Source organism: Mesoplodon densirostris, chromosome 6 (genome assembly GCF_025265405.1).
Source record: "Mesoplodon densirostris isolate mMesDen1 chromosome 6, mMesDen1 primary haplotype, whole genome shotgun sequence".
Classification (NCBI taxonomy): Eukaryota; Metazoa; Chordata; class Mammalia; order Artiodactyla; family Ziphiidae; genus Mesoplodon; species Mesoplodon densirostris.
Window position 1 is genome coordinate 133087469 of NC_082666.1, and position 27911 is coordinate 133115379.

At 39.0% G+C, this 27911-nt stretch overlaps 1 protein-coding gene across 5 annotated transcripts in view; it reads left to right on the forward strand.

The window, feature by feature from the left end:
- Positions 1-27911, forward strand: part of NEK1 (NIMA related kinase 1) — a 209758-nt gene that overhangs the window by 159983 nt on the left and 21864 nt on the right. For all 5 annotated transcript variants that reach the window (XM_060102678.1, XM_060102680.1, XM_060102679.1 and 2 more), the window contains 4 exons: positions 9854-10030; positions 19746-19866; positions 25366-25454; positions 26551-26783. In XM_060102678.1, coding sequence (XP_059958661.1) covers positions 9854-10030; positions 19746-19866; positions 25366-25454; positions 26551-26783 — 620 coding nt within the window. The remainder of the gene's footprint in view (positions 1-9853; positions 10031-19745; positions 19867-25365; positions 25455-26550; positions 26784-27911) is intronic.

The window sequence follows — 27911 nt, forward strand, 5'->3', positions numbered from 1 at the left end:
TTTAGGCTGTGTATATGTTTGTCCCTATATTTTTTTTATTTGTCCCATCTGTTCTTTGTTTCTTTATTGTTTTCTTCCTTTCATTATTTTCACTCCTCCTTTTGGATTAATCAGATATTTCATCTTTATCTTCTATTTGTTTTTAATTGTACATTTTTCATTTGCCTTTTGTCATGGTCCTAAATATTACAATTTGCATCCTTGCTTAATTCTACCATAATGCTCATTTATATATACCTAAATTTAGTATTTATATCCCTTCTCAAACCATGCACAGTCCTGTTACCAATATTATTCTATTTATTCCCCTCTAAACCCTTTATGCCACTATGATTATTTTATTTTTATATCTTATACAGCTCATAAGGAGCGTCATTATTACTGTTGTTATTATGCTAAACAATCAATATATTTTTACATTTACCCCTATTCTATTCTTTACAGTGCTCTTTATTCCTTCCTGAAGTCACACACTTCCATTTGATATCTTTTCCTTTTAGTGTGAATAACTTCCTTTAGTATTTCCTGTAGTGCAGATCTGCTCTTCGTGAACTCTGTCAGTTTTTGTTTGTCTGAAAATATTTTATTTCACCTCCAGGTTTAAGGAATATTATCACTGGGTATTAAACTCTAGGTAGATGGAGTGGGTGTTGGTTTGTTTTTGCTTTACTTCATTTTGTTTTTTGCACTTTAAAGGTGTCATTACATTTTCTTCCGGTATCCATAATGAGGTCAGTTTTATGTCTTATTTTTGTTTGTTTGAAAGCAATATATGTTTCTCTCTTAGCTGATCTAGTAGTTTCTGTTTGATTTTCAGCAGTTTTACCAGGATATGCCTAGGTAGAGTTTCCTGTGCTTTTAACCTGCTTTGGGCTTTCTCAGCTTCTTAAACCTGGAGGCTGGTATCTTTTTTGAGTTTGGGGAAAATTATGTCCCTTAGGTCCTCCTGTATTGTTTCTGCCCATTTGCTCTTCCTCATTTTGGACTCCAGTTACATATATTCGACCCTTTGAGTTTGTCACACATGTCTTCTGTGCTCTGTTCTGATTTTTTTTTTTTTTTTTTTTTTTTTTGCGGTACACGGGCCTCTCACTGTTGTGGCCTGTCCCGTTGTGGAGCACAGGCTCCAGACGGGCAGCCTCAGCGGCCATGGCTTACGGGCCCAGCTGCTCCGCGGCATGTGGGATCTTCCCGGACTGGGGCACGAACCCGTGTCCCCTGCATCGTCAGGCGGACTCTCAACCACCGTGCCACCAGGGAAGCCCTGTTCTGCTTTTTTACCTTTTCTCCTTTTTGCTTCAGTCTGTTTAAATCTGTTGAGCCCTTTAGCATTTCACTGATTCTGTCTTCTGCTCTCTCTGTTAAACGAATCCAGAGGGTTCCTAATATGATACTGTGTTTTTCAGTCCTAGGATGTCCATTTCATATTTTTTTATAGATTACAGTTTTCTGTTGAAAGTATTAATGGATTTTTCCATTTGGCCCATCTCTATTTTCTTGACCATATTAATCACTTATTTTAAGGTCCCTCCTTGATAAATCTCATAACTGAGTCATCTAGATCTGTTTCTGTTGTTAGCTAGATCTGTTCTATTTCTGTTGTCTCTTTTTCTTGGTTTTCAGTCATTTTTTCCTGTTTCTTTGTTATAAACCATGCTTTATAACATAGAGCAATGAACTTTTTCTATAAATTGTTAGATTGTAAATATTCTAGGCTTTGTGAGCCCATATATACATATTCTCCTTCTTCTAAAAATTTTCTACAGCCCTTAAAAATGTAAAAGTTTTTCATAACTTGTAGGCTATACAAAACCACAGCACAGGTTAGAGTTTTTGTACCTGAGTTTTACAGTATTTGATTGGATGCCAGACATTGTGGATGAAAAATTTAATAGCCTCTGGGTAATGTTATCTTTCTTCAAAGAAGATTAAGTTTTCTTCTTAAAACTAAATAATGCCAGCAGATTACCTTGATACTGTTGAAGTTAGCTGTGGCCTGTTTGTTCCCAGGCGGTAGCTCTTGTTCCTACGCCTTGGTCTGCCTGAGACCTCCTCTCAGTGCTGATGATGTTTGTTCACCATGCCCTCCGCATTCCTGGGACCCAATCTCTACTATCCCTCCCAGCACCATCCAGCTGCTCATCTTTGCCCAGCACGTCACCCTCCTGGCTGCTGATTTGTGCTGGTTTGCCCAGAGTGTTGCTTGTGAATGAGTGCATAGTTTAGGAGTTAGCCGAAAATAGAGGGGATTTTTTTGTTGTGCTGAGGGGAACTTTTTGGTGATTTTTTCCTTGCAGTCTGGGTCACTTTGTAGCCGCAGACTTATTAGCCCAGTAAGACTTGCCTTCTGCCTGTGCTGGACTTAGGAAGTGCCCGCAGGGAAGCTGGGATGGAGTGGAGCTCATCCTACTGTTTTCTGCTGTCCGTCGTGGTCCAGTGCGCCCTGCCTGCATCACTTACTCTCCAGTGCTTCCAAACAGCTTTTTAAATATTTTTGTTGTTGTTCATCATTTATATTTATTTTCAGTGAGCAATTAATCCAATATGAGTTACACTGTCATGGCCAGGAAAACAAGTCCCTACATTTTTGTAAACTAACTTTTTTTTCCCGTGACTATAATAGTATATTTTCATTGTAAAACATTAGAAAGTACCAAAAACTGTGCTGTAGAAAATTGAAATTACCTAGAACCTTGCTACCTAGAGATTATGTTCCTGTTAGTCACATAAATTTTGTTTTTATTTAAAAATCTAGTTCTCTTGTTATAAAAGTAATCTGTACACATAATTAAAAATGCCAAGTAGCTCTGGAAGTCTTTTACGAAAAACTGCAGTTCCTAGACCTCACGTGTCACCGTATTCACCACTTTCAGTCCTTTTAACTATGTGTTTTCTTATTTATCAACATAATTATAAACCGTATACCTATACTATTACCTCTTGATTTTTAAAAGCGTTTATTATTATTATTATTTTAGTTTTAGACATTATCTATGGACTTCCTACTTCGGAAGATAAGAATTTAGCTGCCTTTCCTCCATCTGTTTTTTTTCCCCTGATCTCACCATATACAACTGTATTTCCTATCCCCAGATCCTCCAAATATACTTGTAATTTTGGTGAAATCATTGTACAGTGTTGGTATTACTTTGAATATGTATATTCTAATCAAAGCTGCGGTAATTGTACCATGACTACTTTTCTTTCTTGCACAATATTTTGTTTTCCCTTTAGTGAATAATTGCTTTGTTTTTCACAAACTTATTTCTAGTTTGTTGCCAGACTCTTCCCTAGATATGTTTATCTCTTCTCAGATCATCCAGATACATTAGGTATTATATGGGTCTAATCTTCGAACCATTTCTTTGGAATCCCCTCTGACCTGCTCCAAACCAGACGAGTTTTTCCTTTGACCTGCTGGAAAGATGTCATCCTGGCCTCTCCCCTATCCTGTCCTGATGTTAGATCTCTTATTGTCTGGAGTCCATAGCTTCTTTTTTCTTGATATATTCCCCCATTTTACTGGCATCTATGGGATATGGGGTGTGTGTGTGTGTGTGTGTGCGCGTGCGTGTGTGTCGGAAATCGCTGCTGTCCTGCGGTGTCCAATCTTCCCTCCTTCCTTTTTAGTACTAGTATCTTCCCATGCCCCCACGCCCACTTTGGATTTGGGTTAGCGCATGGTTGCCTAGGCAGAGACATCATTTCCCAGCTTCCTTTTGCAGCTGGGTGTGGCCATGGGAATAGGTTGTATCCAGAGTAAAATAGCCATTCATATGGCTTTTAATTCTTTTTCCAGCTTTATTGAGTTATGATTGACAAATTTTAAAAATTATATGTATTTAAGGTTTACAACATGGCGTTTTGTCATAAGTGTACCTCGTGTAATGATCACCACGATGAAGCTAGTGAACATGCCCATCACCTCACATAGTTAGCATTTTGTGTGTGTGATGCGAACACTTAAGATTTACTTTCTTACCAAATTTCAAGTGTACTATACATTATTGGCAACTGTAATTAACCATGCTGTGTATTCGATCTCTAGAAGTTTATGCATCTTATGACTGAAGGTTTGTACCCTTTGCCAACATCTCTGCATTTTTCTCACCTCCCAGCCCCTGGCAACCACCATTCTACTGTCTGTTTCTGAGTTTCACATTTTTAGATTCCAGTCATACGTAATATCATGCAGTGTTTGTCTTTTTGTGTCTGACTTATTTCACTTAGAATATATCTTCCAAGGATTTCCTTCATGCTTAAAGCTGAGTAATATTCCACTGTGTATCAATATATATACCACATTTTCTTTATTCATTCATTGACACTTAGGTTGTTTCCATGTCTTGGCTACTGTGAATAATGCTGCAGTGAACATAGGAGTACAGATACCTTGTTAAGATACTGATTTAATTTCCTTTGGATAAATACTCAGAAGTGGAATTGCTGGATCATATGGTAGCTCTATTTTTAGTTTTTTGAGGAACCTCAGTACTGTTCCCTATAGTGGCCACACCAATTTACATTCCCACTAACAGTGCACAAGGGTTTCCTTTTCTCCACATTCTCATCAGTGTTTGTCATCTCTTCTCTTTTTGATAATAGCTCTATTAACAAGAGTGAGATGATCTCTCACTGTGGTTTTGATTTGCATTTCCCTGATTATTAGTGATGTTGAGCCACCTTTTCATATATCTGTTAGCCATTTATATGTCTTCTTTTGAGATACGTCTATTGAGTTCCTTTGCCGATTTTTAAATTGCTGTCATTAATTAATAATGGCAAAAATTTTTTAATTTGTCCATCTTTTTGCTGTTGAGTTGTTTGAGTTACTTAAATATTTTAGATGTTAACCTGTTATCAGATATATAATTTGCAAATATTTTCTCCCATTCTGTAGGTTACCTCTTTATTTTGTTGATTTGTCCTTTGCTGTGCACAAGCTTTTACTCATGTAGACCCACCATTTTGTTTTGTTTTTGTTTGTGCTTTGGTGTCATATCGAGAAGTTTCTTACTAAGATGCATATGCTCTTTTTTGAAGTGCCTATTCAAGTGTCTTGCCTATTTTTCCATTATGTTGGTTTCCCTTTGGTTTTTAGGAGTTCTTTGTATATTCTGGATAGAAGGCTTTTGTTAGTTACATGTGTTGTAAATATATTTTGTCTTTTAGTGGCTTGTCCTTTTAAACTTGTCCTTAAAAATGCCAACTGTAAAGAAAAGGATTGAATAAATTGGACTATAATAAAATTAACAACTTCTCTTCAAAAAATGCCATTTAGTAGAATGTTGAATAGAAGCGTCATGTTCTTGATTCAAGGGAGTAAATGTATCATGTTAACTCAAGTCTTTTTTGAAAATACCCATTTTCAGATTAAGGAATTCCCTTCTAGTCTTGTTTTATAAAGAGTCATTAAATTTTATCTCACCCTTTTTCTGACTTAATTAAGATGATTGTATGATTTTCTCTGTGATTATATTAATGTAACAAATAACATTGATTGATTTTCAAATATTAAGCGGGACATGTCAATATTATCACTTTTTTTTCATTGTTACCAATCTTACAAGTTAAGATTCCATTTGTGATTTTCTGATTGTGAGTGAATTTCATCATGTCACAGTCTTTTGGCCATTTTGCTTTGCTTCTCTGTAAATTGTGTGTATATTTTTTGCCATTTTTATATTACATTTCCAATTTTTTTTCTTGTGAAATTTTAATCTGGTATAAATAACCTTTATCTAGTATATCATCAAAGTTTTTTTCCACCCTCTGCTATTTCACTTATTTTTATGCTATTTTTGGCCATACAGAGATTTTTTTTTCTTTTTTTAAAATTTCATGCAAGTATATCTTTTATTTATATCTTCTGAATTTCCTTTATTGGGTGAAAAATTTGGCAAATCTTGGATTAGATAGATAACAGACATGTGTACACATGTGCATGCATGTACATATATAATCTTTAACCTAGTTGGAATTCTAAAATATTTTCCTTGGTTGTTTTTATTTTACTTTTTTATAGTAGTATTTTTTTAATTAATTAAGTTATTTATTTATTTATTTTTGGCTGTGTTGCGTCTTTGTTGCTGTGCACAGGCTTTCTCTAGCTGCGGCGAGCAGGGGCTACTGTTTATTGCCGTGTACGGGCTTCTCATTGTGGTGACTTCTCTTGTTGTGGAGCATGGGCTCTAGGTGCATGGGCTTCAGTAGTTGTAGCACGCGGGCTCAGTAGATGTGGCTCACAGGCTCCAGAGCGCAGACTCAGTAGTTGTGGCACATGGGCTTAGTTGCTCTGCAGCATGTGGGATCTTCCCGGAGCAGGGCTCGAACCCACATCCCCTGCATTGGCAGGTGGACTCTTAACCACTGTGCCACCAGGGAAGTCCCGTCCTTGGTTGTTTTTAGATAATTATTATTTCAAAGGAATTTTAAGTTCACTTTATCTAATTGAGTATTATGATTAGAATTGTATTAGATTTGTATATTGATTTTTGGAAGTTTTTTTTCTTTAAATTTTTGGCTGCACCCCGCAGCATGTGGGATCCCCAGCCAGGGATCGAACCCGCACCGCCTGCATTGGAAGGCGGAGTCTTAACCACTGGACCACCAGGGAAGTCCCCATGATTTTTGGAATTTTTTTAATTTCAAGAATTTAAGTATGTCTTTCTTTTTGCACCAGTCTTGTTCTGTGTTTTTCAGTAACATTTTGTTTTGTTCATTTAAGTTCTAAAACCTTTTTTGGTAAATTTATTTTTATACAATGGGTATATTTTTGTCTTTATTATAATGTAGATGATGTATTTTTTCCATTTCCCTAGGTTATTTCTAGTTAAAATAAAGCTATTCTTTCTGTTACCCAGCTATGTAAAATTTTATAGCCAGACTCCTTACTGAATTATTTCATTAAATCTATTAAGTTTTTTTCTTTGACACTGTAAATCTTATAAATGTGCAGATTATCTCATCAGTAATAAGAAATAGCGTTTTTTGTCCCGTATTTATTTGATTATTCCCTTTCCTTCTCACTGCATTGTTAGACCCTCCAGAGCAATCTTCAGTAATCATAGTGCTGTCTGGCATCCTTGTTCCTGGTTTTAATAGACATTGTTTTGTAGCAGAACACGGAGACTGAACGAGCAGAGCACAGATATGACCTCTGTCCCTGTCACATTGTCGATGAGGCTTGGTGAAGGGAGGATGTTCCAGAACGTGGGCTGCACTGTAGTTCTGTTCTCATTGACCAGGAAGACGTAAGACGTAAAGCAGCTCACAAGCACCTGTGCACAACTGTTTTTCCTAAGGAGTTAACTGAACCAGGCAGTGCCTGCTAGCCCAGTGTTATATAAGGACATGGGCAACTCCAAGGCCCCACTTGACTTCAGTGATGATGAACTGAAGCTGGGGCCAGGGAGCAAGGCTCTGTGTTTTGCTCCAACTCTTCCAGCCACATGTGTTCAGACATGACAGGCAGAAGATGGAACTGATGTGGAGTTGGGGTTTTGCTGTGAATACCGTGAGTTGAGGATGTATGGAAGAGAATGTTTTTAATGATGGGCTGTAGTTGGATTTTAATGGGGACGATGGGGAGAGAAACCATAGTAGGATCAGTGCATTTTAGGTCCTGGTCGAGTAACATTCTTTAGCGTTGGGGTAGTAGAGGGAGGTGAGTGGAAACACAGGATGTTGGGAATTAGAAGGTGAGGTATTTAACAGTGAGCTTTTTGAGGAGCTGTACTGAATGACAGGATCTCCGAGATGTGAGCATTGGAGTGACCGAGGGAAGGAGAAGAAAACATCGTGGAGATGTACTGACCAGCCCAGATAGATACAGGAAGGCTTATTGCTGTAGACAGAAGTCCAGCAGATTAGCTAGGACAGAATGGGTGTTAGGGGGGCTCCCAGCAGTGAGCTGGAAAGGAGCTTCTCCAAGGAATGGATGGGACTGCCCTAGGCATCTTCCAGGTCACTGCAGTCATCTTTCTGAGCTGAATCCATCCTCTCCTGGTGTCACTTTAAAGTATGAGAAGTCTCTGAGCAATTACCAGAAACACACAAAAACAGTTCATAATTTTAAAAATATCATTTTGACATAAATATATCATTCTGACATTTATATATATATGTAAAAGTTTCATCTAAAGGAAAAGGCAAGTAAGCCACCTTAGAAATGTATGTTAGCCACCTTAGAAATTTATTTTTGTTTATTTGTTTATTTTTTTTACCACTTGGTTTTTTTAGCTTTATTGACTATTACCAAGTTTCAGTCTGTTTCAAATAATTAAATACTGCAACTGGGACATTAAAAATACAAACCAGGGCTTCCCTGGTGGCGCAGTGGTTGAGAGTCCGCCTGCTGGTGCAGAGGACGTGGGTTTGTGCCCCGGTCTGGGAAGATCCCACATGCCACGGAGCGGCTGGGCCCGTGAGCCATGGCCGCTAAGCCTGCGCGTCCGGAGCCTGTGCTCCGCAACGGGAGAGGCCACAACAGTGAGAGGCCCGTGTACCGCAAAAAAAAAATAAATAAATAAAAACCAACATGCCAAAATAATTGTACTCTGAATGTTATGTATAATGTTATACATTTTATATTACATAAAGGGTTTTATACATAAAGATAAGATTTGATTTATGATTATTGAAAATTCAAAAATATGTTTGAACAAACATTCCTATGCATACATACACAATAACTCAACTGGGATAAACAAAACCATACATGAGTATGGTTATTAAAAAATAAAATTACATTCATACAACAATGGTAGAAATTGAAATCTCTTTTTATTAATTTGAGAGTATTATTACAAAATCATACACATATGAATGATGTAACCTAATTCTGTGTATTTAAGAATCTTTATGCTTGACACTGAAATATGTCTCTATCCCATGGGAAATTTTTGATTTTAAGTTTTTTTATTTTAAGGGATTTTTATAATTCTTAATCATTAAAATGTCTATCCATGGGCATAATGCAGACCCAATCCCAGCAAATAGAAAAGCCATGCGGGTCAGCCATATCACATGTGTATTTCACCATACTTTGAGAAGAATATCCTATTCAGTTGTACAGTTTGGTCATGCTTCATAGTCATGCTTGTCATCAGTGATTACAGATGAGGCACAGAGCTTAGAGCAGAATATATATTGCTGTAGAGAACTAGGTACTAGAGCAGCGGTATCACTGGGTGCTCATGTGGAGAACACCACCCAGACACGCTAAACTAGCTATTAAACTAGGTGTCAGACCTTCAAAAAGGTTAGTACACTGATGTGTACTAACTTGCCTTTTTTTTTTTTTTTTTTTTTTGCGGTACACGGGCCTCTCACTGCTGTGGCCTTTCCCACCGTGGAGCACAGGCTCTGGACGCACAGGCTCAGCGGCCATGGCTCACGGGCCCAGCCGCTCCGCGGCATGTGGGATCTTCCCGGACCGGGGCACGAACCTGTGTCCCCTGCATCATCAGGCGGACTCTCAACCACTGCGCCACCAGGGAAGCCCCTGACTTGCTTTAACGCTGAAACGTCTAAGTTCAGATACTTGTCAAGTGAGCTTTGGTACTATCTCACTTGTAAAGTTAACGAGAGCTGTGATCTTAAGTAAAGGCAAACATTTTTCTAAGTGATCTGAAAAGCCTGAAAAACAATGTCTTTATAACAAAAATGCCTTTCCAATTTGACTTAAGTGTGGCTATCGTGTGCCTTAATCGTTTATTAGTTTCTAGTACATTACAGAACGTACCCAGTAATTACCTGCTGTAATAATGAACTTTGTTCTAAGTGCTGTTACAGATAAAACTCAAGTCACTTTGAGAACGTAGCATGATTTTTCATCTTTTTGTTGTTTCAGAGATTTCTCCTCAAGGGGAGGAGTGCAAACCCTTAATTCCTGGAGAAGAAAAAATAAAATGTATTTCACCTGAAATGAACCCATCGGCTACTGTTGATTCTTCTGTTGAGACAGACAGTACAAACTTTAGTGAGCCATCTCCACAGAAGGCATTGAAACCAGAAGGAAATTTGGATGGTATGTTTTAATGGGGCAAAATGAGATTGATTTGATTTAATAATACTTTAATGTCTTCTTTATGAACAGACCTTCAAAATATGTATATATGTTTGGGTGATTCATCTCAAATTAAGTTCACTCTTTTTTCTAGTAACTGGTCTTTTTTTTTTTAATCGCCACATAGCAAATCACCCCAAAACCTAGTGTTAAAAGAGCAGCCATTTTACTCTGTCTCCTGATTTTGTGTGTTAGGAATTGAGTCAAGGCCTGGCTCAGCCATGTGCTTTTCTAATCCATGTGCTCTTGTCTCTGTGATCATCTGGTCTCATGGGTCCGAGAGGGCTTACCTGGTGTCCTGACAGGTACAGCTCAGAGGCTGGGCCCGGCTCGCCCCTTCCTCTTCATGTGGTCCCCAGGCCTTTCTATGCACTCTTTCCAGCAGGGTGGTCTGACGTCTCACAGGGCTCCCAGATCCCCAGGTGGAAGCCACTTGTACTTGTAGAAGCCACTTGTACTTGTAGAAGCTTTGTCATGGCAGTGCCCCACCTTCAGATATGAAATTCTGTCTTGCTTATCTAGTGCTACAAAGCAGATTACTCCCCAAACTTAGTGACTTAAAAGAACTGTTTTGTTTTATCTCACACTTTTGTGCATAAGGAATTGGGAAGATTCTCCTCCTCCTTGTGGCATCATCTGGCATCGCTCAGTGGTGTTGGGCTGTCAGCTGCACCTCCTTGGAGGGTGGGAGATGGTGTCACTCCCACTTGTGGCGTCTCGGCAGCGCTTGGCTGGGCCTGTTCCGCTGCGTCCCGCCCCTTAGCTTAGCGTCAGGGCCTTGCCACGTGGTCTTTGCAGGATCGTTAAACTTCTTTCATTGTGGCTTAGGCTTCCAGATTCCAAGGTGGAAGCTGCCAGTTCTCTTCAAGGCTGGACGTGGAACTGGCTTACAAGACTCCAGCTGTACTCAGCTGGTTCAGGCGATCTCACTGCCGGGGCAAACTCAAGGAGAGGGGCAACAGAGTCCCCTCTAGATGAGAGGAACACTGGACACCTTGCTTCATGTGTGGTTGTCTTTAATTCACCATAGCAACTTAATAGTTATGTAAATAGTCTTATTCATTATACTCATAGTTAACACGTACCTTTTCTTAAAAAGAAACAAAGGAAAACCCTGTTAGGCATATAATAGAGGCTGTATAACCTAGTGCAAGAGTTGGCAAACTTCTACAGAGAGTCACGTAGTAAATATTTTCGACTTTATGGGCAGTACATTGACAAATCTCGTTTGTAGAATGAGTCATATTGATAGGGCTTAAGGTTCTAGAGAACAAATACTCATTAAAAAAAATTTTCAAGGATCCCCCTCCCCCAATTGCTTACCTTGTATGCATGACCAAAAAATCATTTGAGTAAAAGATAAGAACTTTAAAGATTGGTTACAATACCAATCATCTTTCTAAACTGGACAACTGATTGGAAACTTTTAAAATACAGAAGGAAAGAGTATCTGGATTTTAGGGAAAAAAGCGGTGGTCATGGTGGCTGAAATAAGAATTGGAGGCCCTTCTTCCGGTTTGGGTGGTCGGCCGGGAAGAGCAGGCTGTCGAAGCGGGCGGCGGGCTCCATGGCAGCGGGCCTCACGCCCAAGGCCTGATGCTCAGGGCCTCGGCAGACGCCGCTGGCCTTCCTCGCCAGGTGAACGCGCACCTGGGCATCTCTCCTGAGAGCCCAGCAACTTATTTCCCGGGTTCTCCAATCTGCAGAAACTGGAACCTGCTGCACAGCTGATGGGAACGCAAAATGGTGCAGCTGCTGTAGAAAACAGTCTGGCAGTTCCCTCCGCTCCCCGGGAGACAGGAGACCAGCCCGGGGTCCAAATCCTGGGCGCGGCAGTCTCTCCCCTCTCCGGGCCCGGCTCCAGCTCACCTCGGCGCGGCCCGCCTGGGCGCGGCCCGCCTGGGCGCCGCCATCTTGCAACCTTGGCTATCACATTTCAAAAAGCGCTTGTGAAGGCTCCAGCTGCAAAGGGCACCACACCCTGGAACAGATACTCAACCTGGTTATTCCGGTGAAGCGGAAGGGAGATAAATACTTCTACCTGATACACCAGAAATACAGCTACACGTGGAACAACTCCTACAGAACGCCTACTGAACGCTGGCAGAAGACCCCAGACCTCCCAAAAGGCAAGAAACTCCCCACATACCTGGGTAGGGCAAAGCAGAGAGATTCCCGCACGGAGGAGCGGTGCCGAGCGGCACTCACCAGCCCGAGAGGCTTCTCTGCTCCCCCGCCGGGGCAGGCGGCGCTGGAGCTGAGGCTCGGGCTTTGGTCAGAGCGCAGGGAGAGGACTGGGGCTGGCGGCGAGAACTCAGCCTGAAGGGGGCTAATGTGCCACAGCTAGCCGGGAGGGAGTCCGGGAAAACTCTGGAGCTGCCGAAGAGGCAGGAGACTTTTTCTTCCCTCTTGGTTTCCTGGTGCGCGAGGAGAGGGGATTAAGAGCGCCGCGTAAAGGAGCTCCAGAGACGGGCGCGAGTCGCGGCTGAAAGCGCGGAGCCTAGAGACAGGTGTGGGACACTGGGGCTGCTGCTGCCGCTGCCAAGAAGCCTGTGTGCGAGCGCAGGTCACTGCCCACACCGCCCTTCCGGGAGCCTGTGCAGCCTGCCACTGCCGGGGTCCCGGGATCCAGGGGCGGCTTCCCTGGGAGAACGCACGGCGCGCCTCAGGCTGGTGCAACGTCACGCCGACCTCTGCCGCTGCAGGCTCGCCCCGCACTCCGTGCCCCTCCCTCCCACCCGGCCTGAGTGAGCCAGAGTCCCCGAAGAGGCTGCTCCTTTAACCCTGTCCTGTCTGAGTGAAGAACAGACGCCCTCCGGCGACCTACACGCAGAGGCGGGGCCAAATCCAAAGCTGAGACCCAGGAGCTGTGAGAACAAAGAAGAGAAAGGGAAACCTCTCCCAGCAGCCTCAGAAGCAGCGGATTAAAGCTCCACAATCAACTTCATGTACGCTGCATCTGTGGAATACATGAATAGACAACAAATCATCCCAAATTGAGGAGCCAGGAGTCAGTGCTGTGCCTCTGAGGTGGGAGAGCGAACTTCAGGACACTGGTCCACAAGGGACCTCCCAGCTCCACATAATATCAAACGGCGAAAATCTTCCAGAGATCTCCATCTCAACACCAGCACCCAGCTTCACTCAACGACCAGCAAGCTACAGTGCTGGACACCCTATGCCAAACAACTAGCAAGACAGGAACACAACGCCACCCATTAGCAGAGAGGCTGCCTCAAATCATAAAAAGTCCGCAGACACCCCAAAACACACCACCAGACGTGGACCTGCCCACCAGAAAGACAAGATCCAGCCTCATCCACCAGAACACAGGCAGTAGTCCCCTCCACCAAGAAGCCTACACAACCCACTAAACCAACCTTAGCCACTGGGGACAGACACCAAAAACAACGGGAACTACGAACCTGCAGCCTGCAAAAAGGAGACCCCAAACACAGTAACATAAGCAAAATGAGAAGACAGAGAAACACACAGCAGGAGAAGGAGCAAGATAAAAACCCACCAGACCTAACAAATGAAGAGGTAATAGGCAGTCTACCTGAAAAAGAATTCAGAATAATGATGGTAAAGATGATCCAAAATCTTGGAAATAGAATAGACAAAATGCAAGAAACAGTTAACAAGGACCTAGAAGAACTAAAGACGAATCAAGCATCGATTAAAAACACAATAAATGAAATAAAAAATACTCTAGATGGGATCAATAGCAGAATAACTGAGGCAGAAGAACGGATAAGTGAGGTGGAAGATAAAATAGTGGAAATAACTGCTGCACAGCAAAATAAAGAAAAAAGAATGAAAAGAACAGAGGACAGTCTCAGAGACCTCTGGGACAACATTAAACGCACCAACATTCGAATTATAGGGGTTCCAGAAGAAGAAGAGAAAAAGAAAGGGACTGAGAAAATATTTGAAGAGATTATAGTTGAAAACTTCCCTAATATGGGAAAGGAAATAGTTAATCAAGTCCAGGAGGCACAGAGAGTCCCATACAGAATAAATCCAAGGAGAAATACACCAAGACACATATTAATCAAACTGTCAAAAATTAAACACAAAGAAATCATATTAAAAGCAGCAAGGCAAAAACAACAAATAACACACAAGGGAATCCCCATCAGGATAACAACTGATCTCTCAGGAGAAACTCTACAAGCCAGAAGGGAGTGGCAGGACATACTTAAAGTGATGAAGGAGAAAAACCTGCAACCAAGATTACTCTACCCAGCAAGGATCTCATTCAGATGTGATGGAGAAATTAAAACCTTTACAGACAAGCAAAAGCTGAGAGAGTTCAGCACCACCAAACCAGCTTTACAACAAATGCTAAAGGAACTTCTCTAGGCAAGAAACACAACAGAAGGAAAAGACCTACAATAACGAACCCAAAACAATTAAGAAAATGGGAATAGGAACATACATATCAATAATTACCTTAAATGTAAATGGATTAAATGCTCCCACCAAAAGACACAGACTGGCTGAATGGATACAAAAACAAGACCCATATATATGCTGTCTACAAGAGACCCACTTCAGACCTAGAGACACATACAGACTGAAAGTAAGGGGATGGAAAAAGATATTCCATGCAAATGGAAACCAAAAGAAAGCTGGAGTAGCAATTCTCATATCAGACAAAATAGACTTTAAAATAAAGACTACTAGAAGAGACAAAGAAGGACACTACATAATGATCAAGGGATCAATCCAAGAAGAAGATATAACAATTGTAAATATTTATGCACCAAACATAGGAGCACCTCAATACATAAGGGAAATATTAACAGCCATAAAAGGAGAAATCAACAGTAACACAATCATAGTAGGGGACTTTAACACCCCACTTTCACCAATGGACAGGTCATCCAAAATGAAAATAAATAAGGAAACACAAGCTTTAAATGATACATTAAACAAGATGGACTTAATTGATATTTATAGGACATTCCATCCAAAAACAACAGAATACACATTTTTCTCAAGTGCTCATGGAACATTCTCCAGGATAGATCATATCTTGGGTCACAAATCAAGCCTTGGTAAATTTAAGAAAATTGAAATTGTATCGAGTATCTTTTCCGACCACAATGCTATGAGACTAGATATCAATTACAGGAAAAGAGCTGTAAAACATACAAACACATGGAGGCTAAACAATACACTACTTAATAACGAAGTGATCACTGAAGAAATCAAAGAGGAAATTAAAAAATACCTAGAAACAAATGACAATGGAGACACGACGACCCAAAACCTATGGGATGCAGCAAAAGCAGTTCTAAGAGGGAAGTTTATGGCAATACAATCCCACCTTAAGAAACAGGAAATATCTCGAATAAACAACCTAACCTTGCACCTAAAGCAATTAGAGAAAGAAGAACAAAAACATCCCAAAGTTAGCAGAAGGAAAGAAATCATAAAAATCAGATCAGAAATAAATGAAAAAGAAATGAAGGAAATGATAGCAAAGATCAATAAAACTAAAAGCTGGTTCTTTGAGAAGATAAACAAAATTGATAAACCATTAGCCAGACTCATCAAGAAAAAAAGGGAGAAGACTCAAATCAATAGAATTAGAAATGAAAAAGGAGAAGTAACAACTGACACTGCAGAAATACAAAAGATCATGAGAGATTACTACAAGAAACTCTATGCCAATAAAATGGACAACCTGGAAGAAATGGACAAATTCTTAGAAATGCACAACCTGCCAAGACTGAATCAGGAAGAAATAGAAAATATGAACAGACCAATCACAAGCACTGAAATTGAAACTGTGATTAAAAATCTTCCAACAAACAAAAGCCCAGGACCAGATGGCTTCACAGGCGAATTCTATCAAGCATTTAGAGAAGAGCTAACACCTATCCTTCTCAAACTCTTCCAAAATATAGCAAAGGGAGGAACACTCCCAAACTCATTCTACGAGGCCACCATCACCTTGATACCAAAACCAGACAAGGATGTCACAAAGAAAGAAAACTACAGGCCAATATCACTGATGAACATAGATGCAAAAATCCTCAACAAAATACTAGCAAACAGAATCCAACAGCACATTAAAAGGATCATACACCATGATCAAGTGGGGTTTATTCCAGGAATGCAAGGATTCTTCAATATACGCAAATCAATCAATGTGATACACCATATTAACAAACTGAAGGAGAAAAACCATATGATCATCTCAATAGATGCAGAGAAAGCTTTTGACAAAATTCAACACCCATTTATGATAAAAACCCTGCAGAAAGTAGGCATAGAGGGAACTTTCCTCAACATAATAAAGGCCATATATGACAAACCCACAGCCAGCATCGTCCTCAATGGTGAAAAACTGAAACCATTTCCACTAAGATCAGGAACAAGACAAGGTTGCCCACTCTCACCACTCTTATTCAACATAGTTTTGGAAGTTTTAGCCACAGCAATCAGAGAAGAAAAGGAAATAAAAGGAATCCAAATGGGAAAAGAAGAAGTAAAGCTGTCACTGTTTGCAGATGACATGATACTATACATAGAGAATCCTAAAGATGCTACCAGAAAACTACTAGAGCTAATCAATGAATTTGGTAAAGTTGCAGGATACAAAATTAATGCACAGAAATCTCTGGCATTCCTATATACTAATGATGAAATATCTGAAAGTGAAATCAAGGAAACACTCCCATTTACCATTGCAACAAAAAGAATAAAATATCTAGGAATAAACCTACCTAAGGAGACAAAAGACCTGTATGCAGAAAATTATAAGACACTGATGAAAGAAATTAAAGATGATACAAATAGATGGAGAGATGTACCATGTTCTTGGATTGGAAGAATCAACATTGTGAAAATGACTCTACTACCCAAAGCAATCTACAGATTCAATGCAATACCTATCAAACTACCAATGGCATTTTTCACAGAACTAGAACAAAAAATTTCACAATTTGTATGGAAACACAAACGACCCCGAATAGCCAAAGCAATCTTGAGAATGAAAAACGGAGCTGGAGGAATCAGGCTCCCTGACTTCAGACTATACTACAAAGCTACAGTAATCAAGACAGTATGGTACTGGCACAAAAACAGAAAGATAGATCAATGGAACAGGATAGAAAGCCCAGAGATAAACCCACGGACATATGGTCACCTTATCTTTGATAAAGGAGGCAGGAATGTACAGTGGAGAAAGGACAGTCTCTTCAATAAGTGGTGCTGGGAAAACTGGACAGGGACATGTAAAAGTATGAGATTAGATCACTCCCTAACACCATACACAAAAATTAGCTCAAAATGGATTAAAGACCTAAATGTAAGGCCAGACACTATCAAACTCCTAGAGGAAAACATAGGCAGAACACTCTATGACATAAATCACAGCAAGATCCTTTTTGACCCACCTCCTAGAGAAATGGAAATAAAGACAAAAATAAACACATGGGACCTAATGAAACTTCAAAGCTTTTGCACAGCAAAGGAAACCATAAACAAGACGAAAAGACAACCCTCAGAATGGGAGAAAATATTTGCAAATGAAGCAACTGACAAAGGATTAATCTCCAAAATTTATAAGCAGCTCATGCAGCTCAATAGCAAAAAAACAAACAACCCAATCCAAAAATGGGCAGAAGACCTAAATAGACATTTCTCCACAGAAGATATACAGACTGCCAACAAACACATGAAAGGATGCTCAACATCTTTACTCATTAGAGAAATGCAAATCAAAACTACAATGAGGGCTTCCCTGGTGGCACAGGGGTTGAGAGTCTGCCTGCCGATGCAGGGGACAAGGGTTCGTGCCCCGGTCCATGAAGATCCCACATGCCGAGGAGCGGCTGGGCCCGTGAGCCATGGCCGCTGAGTCTGCGCGTCCGGAGCCTGTGCTCCGCAAAGGGAGAGGCCACAGCAGTGAGAGGCCCGCGTACCGCAAAAAAAAAAAAAAAAAAAAAACTACAATGAGATATCATCTCACACCAGTCAGAATGGCCATCATCAAAAAATCTAGAAACAATAAATGCTCGAGAGGGTGTGGAAAAAAGGGAAGACTCTTGCACTGCTGGTGGGAATGTGAATTGGTACAGCCGCTATGGAGAACGGTATGGAGGTTCCTTAAAAAACTACAAATAGAACTACCATATGACCCAGCAATCCCACTACTGGGCATATACCCTGAGAAAACCATAATTCAAAAAGAGACATGTACCAAAATGTTCATAGCAGCCCTATTTACAATAGCCCGGAGATGGAAACAACCTAAGTGTCCATCATTGGATGAATGGATAAAGAAGATGTGGCACATATATACAATGGAATATTACTCAGCCATAAAAAGAAATGAAATTGAGCTATTTGTAATGAGGTGGATGGACCTAGAGTCTGTCATACAGAGTGAAGTAAGTCAGAAAGAGAAAGACAAATACTGTATGCTGACACATATATATGGAATTTAAGAAAAAAATGTCATCAAGAACATAGGGGTAAGACAGGAATAAAGACACAGACCTACTAGAGCATGGACTTGAGGATATGGGGAGGGGGAAGGGTAAGCTGTGACAAAGTGAAAGAGCGGCATGGACATATATACACTACCAAACGTAAGGTAGATAGCTAGTGGGAAGCAGCCGCATAACACAGGGAGATCAGCTCGATTCTTTGTGACCGCCTGGAGGGGTGGGATAGGGAGGGTGGGAGGGAGACGCAAAAGGGAGGGGATATGGGAACATATGTATATGTATAACTGATTAAATTTGTAAAATTAAAAAAAAAAAAAAAAGAATTGGAGAAGAAAAAGAAAAGCTAACAAATGAAGACAGAAATCGTTTCTCATTACTGTTTACTTCCAGGAACTATCACCCAGATGAAAAATGAGCCACTGCCAGAAAACAGAGGTAGTACCCTGGTTGTTAATTGTCTGAGAGTCTAGGAAAATAGATTTAGTACACTCCAATTATGTTCTCAATATCATTGTAAAAGTCCAGGTAATGGGATGTTAGGTGTTTTTTTGTTTGTTTTTTTTGATGATTGAACTTTCCCATCAGTTACTAATCAATGATATCTTCTCCCCTTCCATATTTCTAACCACAGATAGTGTTGTTCTTTAAACTAGTTTTTATGCCTTCAAGAAAGCAATTTACATATTACTGAAATTTTAATGAAAATTTTTTATAATAATCAAAATACAGTGTACTGTATTTCTTTGGGGTATTTTTATTGCAGTGAAAATACAAAAGGAAGTTTGTTATTTCAGAAACAGCTGGAGAGTCAACACAGTAAGATTAAAGATCTTTAGATAAAATATTAAATTTTTCGGGGCCTCCCTGGTGGCGCAGTGGTTGAGAGTCCGCCTGCCGATGCAGGGGATACGGGTTCGTGCCCCGGTCTGGGAGGATCCCATATGCCGCGGAGCGGCTGGGCCCGTGAGCCATGGCCGCTGGGCCTGCGCATCCGGAGCCTGTGCTCCGCAACGGGAGAGGCCACAGCAGTGAGAGGCCCACATACAGCAAAAAAAAAAAAAAAAAAAAAAAAAAATTAAATTTTTCGTGGTAATTACTATTAATACTTTAGCCTAAAACTAGGTATGATAATTTATAGGAGGTTTATTCCATTTTCTCTAAATGGATTTTGCTTTGAGACCTCTTTCTTGTTATGTTTTGCTGTGCAGAGCCTGATGACTTGGAAGCAGAATTTCTGCAGGAGCCAAGTGGAGCAGACGGGGATGGTGGCTTGCCATGCCCTGTACTCAACGTGTGGGTTAGTGAGATTAAAGAAGCAAAGGAGGCTGAGTACGTTACCTCTTTCTTACATTTCAAAACCTGGTCCCTTTCTGTAATACCTTTTAAAGAAATAGTGTAACAACCCAATATTATATTAAATCCTATTATAATACCTTATAAAAATAGTTTAATTTGGGAATAGATATTACATTCATGTGGTTCAGAAATCCACAAGTGTATAAAGATAAACAGTGAAAAGTCTCTTTCCCACTTCTGTCCCCATCCAGCAAATTCCCACTCTCTCCTCTTTCCAGACATGTCTAATAGTAATGAATATTAACATAAACAGAAGCAGAAGCGAATATACAGTCTCCCTCGCTTTTAAATACAGTTGTTAGTATAATGTACACATTTTTTATTTTAGTCAGTAACCTGGGAATTTTTTCATACTAACACACAGAGGGCTTCCTCTTTTTTTGTTATTTCATGGCTATGTAGTAGTCCATTGTATAAATATACTATAACTCTGATGAGTCTCCTACAGTAGTTGATACTACAAATGATGCTATAGTGGATAACCTAAATAATAAGGGTATTTTGCATGTATATAGTACAGTCATCCCCCCTTATTCAACAGGGTTTCACTCTTCATGGTTTCAATTACCTGCCATCAACCACAGTCCCAAAATATGAAATGGAAAACTCCAGAAATACACATTCATAAGTTTTAAATTGTGTGCTGTTCTGAGTGGTATGATGACCTATCCTGCTGTCCTCATGTGTCCTGTGCAGGATGTGAACCATCCCTTCATTCAGCGTGTCCACACTGTGTGTGCTACCTGCGTGTCAGTCCCTTAGTAGCCGTCTAGGTTATTAGATCTGCTGTCTGGGTGTCCCAGTGCTCGTGTTCATGTGACCCTTGTTTGGCTTAATAACAGCCCCAAAGCACAAGAGTAGTGATGCTCGCAGTTCGGATGTGCCAAAGCGAAGCCACAAGATGCTTCCTTTAAGTGAAAGGTGAAAGTTCTCGACCTAACAAAGAAAGAAAATAATCGTATACCTGAGGTTGCTAAGGTCTATGTTAAGAATGAAACTTCTATCTGTGAAGTTGTGAAGATGGAAAAGGAAATCTGTGATAGTTTTGCTGTCAAACCTCAAACTGTAAAAAGTTACACCTACAGGGTGTGATAGGTGCTTAGTTAAGATGAAAAGCCATTAAATTTGTGGGTAAAAGGCATGAACGGAAAACATGGTTCGGTTCTGTCCATGTTTCAGGCATCCACTGGGGGTCCTGAACTGTATCCCCCTGTGGGTAAGGGGGGACTACTGTGTATCTGGAGGATAGAGGCAAAGAAGTATGATTTTATAAATGCAATTATTATTCACCCCAGGGATTGTACTAGTTTATGCACTCAGAAAGAATGTATGAAACCTCCTGTTTTCCCCACAGCCTTGCCAAACTTTTATTACCTAAGTTTTTGATTTTTGCAAATCTGATAAGTAAAAAGTAGTATCTCAGTTTGGGGTCTTAGTTTATCTCTTTCTTTTTATTAGTAAAGTTGAGCACATCTTTTCAGATGTTTAAGTCGCATTTGTATTTCCTTTTCTGTGAATTCCCTGTTTACATCTTTGACCCATTTTTAAAATTTGGTTGTTTGGTCTTTGATAAATTGGTAAGAACTCCTTAAATATTAGAGATATTTGCCTTGGTTATTATGTGAATTGTAAGTATTTTTTCACTGTTGGTCACTTAAGTTTTATTTTTTTGCCATGCAGAAGTTTCTTGGTTGTTTGTTTTTACGTTGTCATGTTTACCTGGATTTTGATAGTTATTTAGAGAAATTTTGTTTTCTCTAAGGTTATCAAAGAGTATTTCAGTCTTTCTTCTGGTACTTTTCATGTAGGTGCTTCTTACATTTACCTCTTTGATCTATTTGGAATTTATCCTGGTGTCCATGGACTCGGTTTTTCTTCCAGATGGCTACACAGTTGTCGTAACTCCATTTATTAAGGAGCCCACCTTTCCTGCACAGATTTAAAATGCCACTTTTAATATGTACTGAATTTTCTTAATTCTTTGGGTTCATGCTTGTACTTTATTTTCCTGTTCCACTGATCTTTGTTCAGTGTGCTGGTACACACTGTTTTAATTAAAATGTAAAAGATATTTTAAGATCATGTAAGGCTTATTCACTTTCATCGCTCTTCTTGCCTATATAATTTTTCATCTGAATTTAGAACTTAATAAATTTAGCCCACCTTCCCTCACATAAAAAAACATCAGTTTATATTTTATCGGGACAGTATCATAAATTAATGCAGGACATGAACATGCTGTGTGTGTTCTTCCTGTCCAAGAAGAACAGAATAGGCCTTGTTTTTTGATCAGGTTGGGAGTTTTCTTTATCTAGCCTTTGTGCTTTTATGGGTAAGCTTATTCCTAGCTTTATTATCTTTTGTTTGGTGTTATAAATGGTGCCTATTCCTCTGTGAGATCTTGTGACTAGAAGGTTGTATATATGAAAGCTGTGGATTTCTTTATATTGATTTTGTACCCCACCATCTTACTGGTATCTACTATTGTTCATGATAGATTTTCAGTTGACTCTTTTGTACTTTTCAGATATACAGTCATATCATATGAAAATAATGATGGCCCTATGTCCTTCCAGTTTTTGTTTTTGTTTTTATGGTAGGCGGGCCTCTCACTGTTGTGGCCTCTCCTGTTGTGGAGCACAGGCTCTGGACGCGCAGGCTCAGCAGCCGTGGCTCATGGGCCCAGCTGCTCTGTGGCATGTGGGATCCTCCCAGACCGGGGCACGAATCCGTGTCCCCTGCATTGGCAGGCGGACTCTCAACCACTGCACCACCAGGGAAGCCCTTTCCAGTTTTTTTTAACACTCATTTCTTTCTCTCCAGTTCCATTGCTTAGTACACCTTTTATATAGTGTTAAATATTGGAAATAGGGCTATCTTTGTCTTGTTCTTAATTTCAGTGAAATGATTCTAATGTTAACCCTCGTTAGGCATGACTATAATTTCTAGCTCAGATCAGTATTTACTCGTATTTTACTGGCTAAAAAAGGAGTGTATTTTGTCAAATGACCTTTCGGTATCTATGGAACCATTCATATAATTGTTTTCCTTTATCTATTGGTATAATGAATTATATTAATAGGTTACCTAATATTGAACTAAGCTGAATACCTTAGTGAACTCTACTTGGCCATGATGTGCTACTAGTTTAATGTGCTTCTGTTTGCTAATGCTTCATTTTAGGATTTTTGCATTAGTGCTCTGGAGAGTCATCTGAAGTTCCCTTTCGTCGTGGGAAATCACTGTTGTATTTTGGTGTTCTTTTTATCTTCCTTCTTAAAAACTAGTTGGAAGTTCCTTCCTTTGCTGTGCTTGTAACAGGGATTGTCAAATGTTTTCTGTAAAGGGCCAGATTGTACACTTTTTTGGCCGTGTAGACCGTATGGTCTGTGATGCAGTTGTTCGATTCTGCCTTTGTCCTGCAAAAGCAGCCATAGGTAACACATGAGCAGGTGAGCATGGCTGCTCCAGTGCCACTTTACCTGTGAAAACAGGAGGTGGGCTGGACTTGGACATGGATGCAAAGCTGTACGAGCATGTTTACTGCAGGAGAGTCATAGGAAATCATTTGAAATAGTCTAAAGAATCATTGATATGGAAGTAGCTAAAATACTGTTCTCAGTATACTGCATAGTGGGTATGCAGCACTGAAATAAAATGGAGCTCTATGTATTAATATGGAAATATGTCAAAATGTTGAATGATTAACAGAATAAAATTATATTGAATAAAAAACATTTCCATATATTAGAGTAATGCTATGATAGTCCTATCAAAATTATTATATATCCTTAAGTGAATATACATGTATGTAAATTTAAGGGAAAAGTATGGTAAGATGTACACAAAACTGATAACAGTAAAGGCAACTGGGAATTGAGTGGTTAGGGGACTCCTAAAAGAATCACTTTTTTTAAATTAAGGTAAAATTTATGTAACATAAAATTTATCATTTTAATCATTTTAAAGTGTACAATTTGCCACTATATGGTTCCAGAACATTCTCTCAACCCCAAAGGAACCCCTGTGCCCATAAGCAGCCACTCCCCATGTTCCCCTCCCCCAGTCCCTGGCACCACTGATCTGCTTCTATCTCTGTGGATTTGCCTATTGTGGATTTGACATTTCCTGTGGAACGGTACAGTGTGTGGTTTTTTGCATCTGGCTTCTTTTACTTATCATACTGTTTGCAAAGCTTATCTGTGTTTTAGGATGTATCAGTTCTTCATTCCTTTTTATAGCTGAATAATATTCCATTATATGAATATACCCTATATGTTTATCCATTGAGCAGTTGACAACAGTCAGCAGATGATGGTGGGTCATTTCCAGAGTTGCTTCTTCCTTTTGGTTCTTTTGAATAGTACTGCTATGAACATTGTGTACAATTCTGTGTTTGCACACCTGTATTCAGTTCTTTTGAGTATACATATTTAGGAGTGGAATTGCCACAGCATATGGTAATTTTATGTTTCACTTTTTGAGGAACCAAGGAACATTACATTTCAAATGAAGAAATGTATTACTTGTATGATTAAAAATAAAGAAAAACTTTTAGAAATAAAAATAGAAAATTGCTCAAAATTTAAAACTGAAAAAGTAAAAAATTATTTAAATTTGAAATGGACTAAAAAGTACTAGCAAAATTAAAACTGCCTTATAAACGAAAACCCCAGAAGTAAATTACTGGCAACTTTTTCAATGTATTTTTCTAGTTTTTACATTTTTGTTAAAAAATTAATACATCCATTTAGTTCCCAGCATGTATTGAGATAAAAATTGAGAGTCCTTCTTTACATAAATCAGTTCATTCCCTTTAAGGGTTAAAATGTTTTTGTGCATATTATTCTATTCCTTTTACTGTGCTACCCAGCATTTTTTCAAATCCTAACATCATTTAATATAAATTGGTCTGAAAATTGCTTACTTAATAACATACCTTGACTATCATTCCATATCTGGTTATACAGATCTCTACTTCATTTTTTAAATAGCTGTATAATATTTCATAGTGTATATCATCATTGTTTTCTATTCTCTGATATTAAGGGGCATTTTGATTGCTTACAGAAGTGGTTCTCAAACATTGCAACATTTTAAAACAACTGTCTCAGCCTTATCCCCCAAAGTTCCTGATTCACAGGACTAGGGCAGGGCCTGAGAATTTGCATTTCACACAGGTCTCCATGTGTTGCTGACGTCTAGGGGCTGCACTTTGGGAACCACTGGGATGAGACTGTCGAGCCTGGTTGTTGTGAATGAGCGTGACTGGTGAAGGTTTGAATGGCTGAAACATAGGATTGTGCTTATGAGAGACGGTGTGTGTATAAGTGAGACGAGTGTTCAGAAGAGGCATCACAGGGCTCTCGTGAACTGTCTTCCACTCTTTGTTTCTCCCGCTCTTTTGTATTTGAGAGTGTTTTTATTTTTAGTAAACCATGTTTTCCTAACTGGTGTTTCTATTTGTGGCAGGTTGGAAGATAGGATCACCATTGAGCAAAATGAAGTTTCTGAAGATGGAGCCCCGAGGAGCATGGATCACCTTAGTGAAGTTCATGTAGGTGAGCATCACTGTATTGGCCTGATTACTTTCTGGAAGGTCGTTAGCACTAACCTGTTCTATTTGGACTCTATATTAATAGAGAGCATAGCTAACCACTAACCTTAATTATCTAAAAAATATAATAGGCATAGAGCACTGGACTCCACATTTATTTTTTTATTTTTTTTTTTTTGAAGCATAGTCGATTTACAATATTGTGTTAATTTCAGGTGCACAGCATAGTGATTCATTTTTTTAATTTGCAGATTAGATTCCATTATAGGTTATTACAAGATATTGGGTATTGTTCCCTGTGCTATATTTGTTGGTTATCTGTTTTATGCACAGTAGTGTGTATCTGTTAACCCTGTACTCCTAATTTGTCCTTCCCGTTCCCTCTCCCTTTCGGTAAACACAAGGTTGTTTTCTATGTCTGTGAATTTGCTTCTGTTTTGTACATAGCTTCATTTGTATTATTTTTTATATTACACATATAAGTGATATCATACAGTATTTGTCTTTCTCTGCCTGACTTATTTCACTAAGCATTATTTTCTCCAGGTCCACGTTGCTGCAAATGGCAGAATTTCATTCTTTTTTATGGCTGCTGGACTCTGCATTTATAAGCCTGTATTGCTTGGCAATGTGGGCAGTGTAACTTTTTGGTCAGTTATCTTACTGAATGTTCAAAACAAAAAGAATTGCTTGCCAAAGCTAAGCCAGTATCTCAGGACATTAAATAAGTGGTCTTCTTATTTCTAATAGTATTAATTAAAATATAAGAAGTACAGTTTTTTAATATCTAATCTATAGGAACAAAGATAACCTGGAGCTACTGAGTGTTTAAACAGTACTTTTTCACATGTCCTTGCATTTGTGTCACATTTTTGAACTTTTGTTATAATGGAAGAATTTAACAAATTAAATCTCCTTTCTGAAAATAAAACATACCTGGTTAAAGATTATTTATAAGGTAATAAAATCACATATATATTTGATTTTGTTTTTCATGGAGTTTTTTCTATGATTCATGTTAAATAGTATACTTTTTCAGTATCACTGAGCACATTGAGTACTGTATAGACTTGTCATGTAATCTTTCCTTTATTCCACAGAACCTGGAGTGGATGGTTCTCCACACTCTGAGTGTGATGTAGATGAATCTATGCAACCAGAACCATTTTTCCATAAACACTTGAAAGCAGCCTCTCAAGTCCAGTCAGTCCTCTGTTCACCAGAAGAATCCTCTCCACTTCGATCTCACTCTGGTTTACCACCAAGAAAGAAAAAACAGAATTCCTTGCTGATTGGACTTTCAACTGGTCTATTTGATGCCAACAACCCAAAGGCAAGTACGCTCCTCAGATGGAAAACGTTATCCATTTGATAACATTTCACATTTACTATTTTTCTTTGATAAGCTATAATATTGAGTTTTAACCCCTTAAAAACACAAACACATACACACGGAAACACACTCATCAAAACAAACAGAAACAAGAAAAACCCTCCATCTTCTCTCCAATACTGAAAAGAAATTGCCATGGAGAGTACAGCTAGGACAAAGCCTGCCTCATTGGCTCCACGTGCAGGGTCTCTTCATAGGGTCTACTTTCATTTGAGCAGAACATCCCTCTTACATCCTCTTACTCTCTCCCCCTCTCCCATTCCCAACCCAGATTCCATTTTTAGTATTAGACTAAGCTTGAGCATTATGTCTTAAAGGGATAGAAGTGCCGTGTTGCCTAATTTGTACCTAGAAAGATTAGTAGATGTGCATCTGCACTTTCTGGTAAAAGTTTTCCAGACCTCTTATCTTTCCTCACTCTCTGTTTTAAAAATATGTAACCAATTTTTTTCTTATTAGGAGATTAGAACATTATAGAAAATTTAGAAATGTAAGTAATCACATATCATTTTGTTATATTACTTTTCATATATGTAATTTTTACATATATGTAACTTCTTAACATAATAGGATATTATGCATACTCTTTGTAACCAGCTTTTCTATTTAGTACATATTATAAAATTATTACAAATATTATTTTTACAAAAACAGCATTTTGTCATATTGTCAAATATTCTCTCATATCCTTCTGAATGGCAACAAATTCCATTGTTCTGCTATATCATGCTTTCTTTAATCTGTTTTTATTGTTGGGCCTTTGGATTTCTATTTTTGTTTTGTTATAACCACGTTCAGCTGTATCTTTGTTCATATCCACGTTATTTCCATAAAATAAATTTCTGTAAGTGTAATTCAAAAAGGTATATTGTATGATGTCTGATTTTCCTTCAAGAAACATTGTGTAGTGCTGTAAATAGTATGTGAGAGTTCATACTCTAAATAACACCAACTATTATCATTTACTTAAAAATTGTGTGTTTAATGAATGAGTAATGGTATCAACTCTTCAAAGTTTATCTTTCTGTTTTTACCAGTGAGTTGAACATTTTTCATATATTTAACTCT